The sequence below is a fragment of the Nicotiana tabacum genome, chromosome 10 (genome assembly GCF_000715075.1).
Source record: "Nicotiana tabacum cultivar K326 chromosome 10, ASM71507v2, whole genome shotgun sequence".
In the NCBI taxonomy this organism is placed as follows: domain Eukaryota; kingdom Viridiplantae; phylum Streptophyta; class Magnoliopsida; order Solanales; family Solanaceae; genus Nicotiana; species Nicotiana tabacum.
This window is the reverse complement of record NC_134089.1, coordinates 147429583-147436475: the sequence shown is the minus strand read 5'-3', so window position 1 is coordinate 147436475 and position 6893 is coordinate 147429583. Positions and strand designations below refer to the sequence as shown.

The following is a 6893-nucleotide window of genomic DNA, read 5'->3' as shown; positions in this document are numbered from 1 at the left end:
TTAAACGTTTGTTTGAAAATGGATGATGTTCGAAATGGCCCCAAAAATTGGAAAGAATCATTGTAAATTAGAATACAATGAGAACTCTGTTACGAGTATGTTATTGGCATGCAAAGCCCTAGTGATGAAGGTATTCCATAGGCACGCTATGCATCTTTTGATGAACTGTTATCTTATGAATATGTTATAGGCATGCAAGCCCTAGCTTTACATTTGTTAAAATTTCTACTAAATAAGTACAGATTAGATTTTGAACTTAGTAAATCAAATGATTTTTAGTAGAATTTCGAACTTGAACTTGAATCCGACTCTGTCCGGAAATTCTTACACCCACTAATGCGCATGCTTTGAATACTTAACGTGACCCTTTTAGTTATGTTGTAATTTTCTGTAATTAATTTGATAATTAAACATGTATCTGAAAATCCATTCAACTGGTTGACAGAAGACCAAGGGAATGGTGGATATCTTGATCCGATGGCGGAGAAGGCTTTATTGATGAAAAGGATAGAAGGTAGAAAAAAAGAACGTGAGAGTAACAAAAAGAAAAGATCACCTTTGAAGTGGGAGACATGGGAAGAACAAATGGATAAGTGGCTTACAAAAAATTATTCAAGAGATGTAGACTTAGGTAATACTCAGAACGTGTTGGTTCCAGCTGAAACAGCCGAGCCACCATCCGATTTTATATTGCCACTGCTAAGGTACCAAAAGGAGTGGTTGGCTTGGTCATTAAAGCAAGAAGAATCTGTAGCAAGAGGAGGTATTCTTGCTGATGAAATGGGAATGGGGAAGACTGTTCAAGCCATAGCACTTGTGCTTGCTCAACGCGAATTACAGAAATCAAATAGTAATTCCAGTATATTGTCATCTTTGCCAAGTACTTCCCAGATATTCCCAGCAGTCAAAGGAACTCTAGTTGTATGTCCTGTGATTGCAGGAATCCAATGGTTTAGCGAGATTGAACGTTGCACCACTAAAGGAAGCAACAGAATTCTTGTTTATCATGGCACCGACAGGGAGAAACATATGCACAAATTGGCGGAATATGATTTTGTTATTACTACCTACTCCACCATTGAGGTTGACTATAGGAAGTATATGACACCATCAAAGGAGCTGAGTAAGAACTTAGAACCTCGGGTAGAAGTGTTGGACCAGAAAACAGGTTCTACAGAAAATTTGAGCAACAGTGGTTCTATTGATAATTCAGCTGTGTCCAGGAGGAAGTCAGCTTTGCATTCAGTGAAGTGGGACCGCATCATTTTGGATGAGGCAAGTCATACATTTACATACCAGTAGTGGGTAGTCGAGCACTCCTCTTTTCATACCAGTAGTATTAGCACGTAGTCTCGTGTTGACTTATTTGTAGATTTCGAGTGCCATGTGCTGTTTTTTTTCCTCTTCAAGTCACTTTATTATTTGTTGTTATTACTGCTTCCTTTCATGGCTCCTACATTACCGTATCCTTTTCTTGTTATTATTGTATTTATACTTTCCTTGAGTGGAGGGTCTATTAGAAACAACCTCTCTACCCCACAAGGATAGGGGTAAGGCCTGCGTCCACACTATCCTCCCCAGACCCACTACGTGAGATTTCACTGAGTATGTTGTTGTTGTTATAATTCATACATTCACATAACGGATCATACATCCATACATATGTTGTTGCTGCCTTTAATCGACAGTCTCTCGTAGCTCTTATTTATTAGTAGCTGAGGTTTGAGAACATTTTGTATAAAATACCAGCTCTTCAAGTCAATCAATTATTAGAGTTGGAAATGTGAAAATTGGTATGGTGTACTCTTAATGAGCTATACAGTTATTAAGCTTTAGCAGAATGTTTCAGTTATTAAGCTTTAGCAAGAATGTAAGAACATGAAAATTATACCTGTCCTAAAGTTCATTATTTGCTTAACTGCTCATCACGCGAAATATTATCTGAAATTCTAGTTTGATCACCATCTTCTGACATTCTGTGCTCTCTGTTCCTATTGGATTACACTGTATGTGATTTGTAGTTTGTGCCTGTTGTAGTCATCAGTTTGGTGGTAACGCATGAAGGCATGAACTAGTCGCTGAGAGTAGATTCCTAATTGGACGTGTTACAAGATCTTTATCTGCAATGTTTTTAACTGATTGGACTTCTGTGGTATAGGCACATTATGTGAAAAATTCACGCTGCAAAACCTCAAGAGCTGTTTTTGCGTTAGAATCTTCTTATAAGTGGGCCTTAACTGGTACACCCCTGCAAAATCGTATAGGAGAATTGTACTCATTTGTAAGTTATCTTCCGTCTGCATGCTTAATGTTTTCTAGAACTTATTGTTGTGAGGTTAACTAACTAAATTCTGTACCTTTTCACAGGTTCGTTTCCTACAAGCTCCTTACGCTTATTACTTTTGCAAAGATTGTGATTGCACAGAACTTGATTATAGGTAGACATAAAGATCCTTGTTTGTCTTTGTTCCTACCCGTGAGGATGAAAGATGCAGTGGCTTAAATCTGTTTCGTTTTATAGTATCTCTTAGTGTTATTTTGCTTCTGAACCAATGTTACTAATATGTGGTTTAATGACTGTCTGAAATCTCTTATTGGTAAATTCAATGTACTACAGCTTCGCTGAGTGCCCACAGTGCCACCACAACTGCGCACGCCACTTTCTCTGGTGGAATAGAGTAAGTTAATGTGTAATTACGTCAATATACACACTTTTGAAGCTTCATCTTATCGCTAACATGGTAAAGTTGAAACATGTCCTCTTTATAGTATATTAAAAAACCTTTACAAGAAAATCCAAACAAAGGGGCTGGTAAAGATGCGATGCTTTTATTGAAGCACAATATTCTGAAAAAGCTATTGCTAAGACGTACCAAAAAGGAAAGAGCTGCTGAGTTAGCACTTCCCATGAAGACTGTAAGTTCTGTCTTGCCCTAGTGCTGTGTGCAGTTCAATTCGATTGTAGTAATCTTCTTAACAGTGTAGCTTGTTACTTATTTTTGGGTTCAGGTTACTCTGAGAAAAGATTCTTTGAATGACGAAGAACGCGACTTCTACATGTCATTTCACAATGAAAGCAAGACACAGTTCGATACGTATGCAATCTCTCTGATATTTCATTTTCAAACTCGAGCTCTTCTTCCTTGTCTTATGCATGGAATATCTTTCCTACAACTGCTTGTTGTTAAGTAGTTCTGGAACATGTAGTTTCTCGGAATACTAAATACGTAAAGATCTTATATGTCTTTTTCTTCCCATAATTCCCGATTATTTGTATCATTAACTTGCCAAAAAAGTAAGAAGGGAGCAACGATATTTTTATTTCTAACTGTATTTTTTCCCCATTTTGTATTTTGGTGCAGATATGTTAGGGTGGGAACTCTAACGAATAACTATGCTCACGTTTTTGCTATAATCACACGCCTACGGCAGGTAACAAGACAATGCTATGCATGGAACCTTAACTGTTCTTGATAATTGTAATGGATGCTTGCTTTCATCTACTTGTTTTTTCCTGATCGACTCTCTTTGTTGCTTCAATTTTACGTGTGGTGTTTTCAGTGCTAAAATTTTCTAATCAATTTGTCCATTTTTTATTGCATTCATGCTGTTTACTGCAAATGGTAGAGGCATGCTTAGTCCTAATTAAACTTCAAACTGGGCCTGATTAAGAGGCATTAGAGATTCATTATCTGCCTCTTCTCCACAGTCCTTTGGTTGAACTTCAATACATTTCTTATGTGTGCATAGAAATACATGTTCAACAGCTTCTTATATTTTCATCTTCTATTTCATATCCCATTTTCTGCTGTAGTTTTTAAATAAACATTTTCCCCTTATAATTTTATCACTATAGTATTACATTGTTTTAGTTTTATTAAAGTCTTGGATTCACAACTTGGATGGTTAGGCGTGTATTTGGAAGATAATAACGGATAGTTACCACAGTTTGATCAAGGGATTTATCAAGAGTTTAGCCAAGGGAATTATGAGACCACATCAATTAATCTGGTATGGAGAAAATATGTAAAATCGGTGGAAATATTGGACTATGGAAGACCAGTTTGATGTGCAGTCCAGCTTATCAAAGGACTGCTAAAGTTTATTAAACATGGTTGTTTGCTTAAATTGTTTTCTCATGTCAAAGCTAAATCTTTTGTCCTAGTGTTCTTTTGTGAACTTAATTTTGAAGTGACTGTTTTTAGTTTTTTAGTCCTTCTATTATGCTTGGCTATAGTATTATGTAATATTAGGTCCCCTATTACATGAACTCAAATACAAACATTGACTTTTCATTTGCTTCGTCTGATCTTGTCTCTCGAATGATATGCTTATGAGAAAGTAGTAACAGTTTAAACAATAGAAATATGCAATTTGACTTGTTACAACATACATGTTTTTGACCAATGTCCTTCTTTGATCGGCAGGCAGTTGATCACCCTTACCTTGTGGTATGCTCTAGCACAGATTTGACTAGTGTGAATAAAGATGCTGGAGATGTTGAAAAATCGTGTAGCTTATGTAAAGATACGGTGGAAGATCCAATAGTGAGTTTGCGCACCTCATGTTACTTAGCTGAAATTTAATTTGATAGATTTCTCCTTTTTGCATTTAGTACTTATTTTTCATGTTGTCCGTTCAAGGTCCAGAACTTGGAGCACCTTTCAATTGCTCATTGTCAGCCTGAATGTTGCATGCACACCCTTTAGACACTGAGATATTTATCAAAAGTACTTTGATTGTTGCAGGTTACTTCTTGCACACACGTGTTTTGCAAGACGTGTTTGATAAACTTTGCTGAAAGTAGGGGAAAACCGGCATGCCCTTCATGTGATAAACCCCTTACATTTGACTCCAATGCAAATAATGATAAGGGGGATTCTAGTTCTAAGCCTACTGTCAAAGGGTTTAGGTCCTCAAGTATATCGAACAAAATTCAGCGCGATGGATTCCAGACAAGCACTAAAATAGAAGCTTTGGTATGCAATTACCTTATACTCTATCATCATATTGCTCCTCAGTTTGCTTTTCTTCTTTGTAAAGTGAGGAGGTATGCGCAACACAAGTTTGATGTTCATTTCTACTTTTATTGAATGTAGAGGGAAGAAATTAGGTTCATGGTTGAAAGAGACGGTTCTGCAAAAGGAATAGTTTTCAGCCAGTTCACATCGTTTTTGGATCTAATACAGTACTCTCTTCAGAAAGTAAGATATAAAGATACTTTTCTCCCTTCCTACTTTCCCCTAGCTCCTTTTTTTCTATCTGTAACAAAAAGAATCTTGTCTTGTGTATATTCGGGCAGTCGGGCGTCAATTGTGTTCAATTAGTTGGATCCATGTCTATGGCTGAAAGAAATGCTGCAGTTACCACATTTACTGAAGATCCAAAATGCAGGATACTTCTTATGAGCTTGAAAGCTGGAGGTGTTGCCCTCAATCTTACAGTTGCATCACATGTAAGGGATCTATTTTCTTTCTCTGTATACGCCGACTCTTTAGTCAAATTCGAAAAGGCTTGTGCATATCTGGTGTTGCACTCTTCAGATTTCCTGTTATTTGGTTCATTTGGTATATCCAATTTCATATGCTAGGTTTTCTTGATGGATCCTTGGTGGAATCCTGCGGTGGAGTGGCAAGCACAAGATAGAATCCATCGAATAGGGCAACATAAACCAGTCAGGTGTGTTTTGCATTTTTTGTACTTTGGATGCCGTTGACTGGAGAGCTTATTATTGTTTTCTAATTTTGCAGGATTGTGAGATTCGTAATTGAGGATACAATTGAAGAAAGGATCTTAGAGTTACAAGAGAAGAGGAAACTATTTTTTGAAGGGCAAGTAGTACTGTCTTTTTCTTACCGTCGTTTATATGGTTGCATGTATTTGACTAAAGGATATGGTGATGAGTTGAAATTATTTTCATATATTTCCTTCAGTGGGAGAGGTCTTCAGAAGTTATGGAAATCAAGTAATTTTCTTTTAGATGTTACAACTGATAGTGAGAGCCATTTAAAGCCTGTTCATGTTTTCTCATTCAAATAATTCTCAAAGATAAAGCATTTGATGAATGTTATTGACAGCCTTTTTGTTGCATTTTGCTTTTGAGTTCACTTCTTTGCTCCCACTCCCTCCCTCCTCCGCTCTTTCTTTCGAAAACCATTTTTCTCTAACTGTTTGTTTTCCCTCTGACATACTGAACTTCCAAGTTTTTGATTGCAGGACTGTCGGTGGTTCTTCAGATGCCTTGGGAAAGCTAACAAAGTCAGACTTGGATTTCCTGTTTTATCGTCACTTTTAAATGTTTTCTGTTTCTTCAGTTTGGCAAACAAATTCTCATATGCTTTGTATAGCCTCTAGCAAAAACTTTGTACCTAGTGTTCTGACATTTGCCCTTAGGCTGTGCGGCGTTTGATCTATCCTGAGTGAATTTCTGTTGCTTCTGAATCACAGTGATTAGCTTCATCAGTTGTAAATTGTTCTAATTGTTTCCAAATGTGGTCTTCCATTTTAAACTTCACCAGCATGATAAAAAATCCATCTGAATGCATATCTCTATTTGAAATGTGCATCTCTATTTGCCTTTGGTCTGTTAATGTTACATATACATGGTAGTTTCCGACTTTAGGCCCCTTCCAATTCTTTCGCGAATTTGGTGCAGATAAGACAATTCCTTGTTAGATTTTTACCTCTCATACTATGAATAATCAATATTGATTTTTTCTTGGAAACTCCGATGAAAGAAAGATTTACATGCAAATGAAGGATGAGATGTTTGAACCTGTCGTTCACTAGTCCAGCGTGGGAACAACTTATCTATCTGCTAAGGTTTTGATAGAATTCTTGAGTTACTAGGATAGCAGCATCCAATCAGTATCGAAGACTATCTTACAGTTCTG

The 6893-nt window shown here is 36.8% G+C and overlaps 1 protein-coding gene across 1 annotated transcript; it reads left to right on the top strand.

Annotated features, from left to right (window-relative positions):
- The first annotated feature begins 452 nt into the window (after positions 1 to 452).
- On the top strand, positions 453 to 6498 carry LOC107783776 (ATP-dependent helicase rhp16-like). Its single transcript, XM_075223615.1, has 14 exons — positions 453 to 1275; positions 2159 to 2281; positions 2368 to 2438; positions 2618 to 2678; positions 2770 to 2916; positions 3010 to 3095; positions 3363 to 3432; positions 4428 to 4547; positions 4749 to 4979; positions 5100 to 5204; positions 5303 to 5455; positions 5591 to 5679; positions 5751 to 5831; positions 6217 to 6498. The coding sequence occupies exons 1-14, from the start codon at positions 478 to 480 to the stop codon at positions 6293 to 6295; spliced, it is 2214 nt and encodes a 737-aa protein (XP_075079716.1). The 5' UTR covers positions 453 to 477; the 3' UTR covers positions 6296 to 6498.
- The last annotated feature ends 395 nt before the right edge of the window (positions 6499 to 6893 follow it).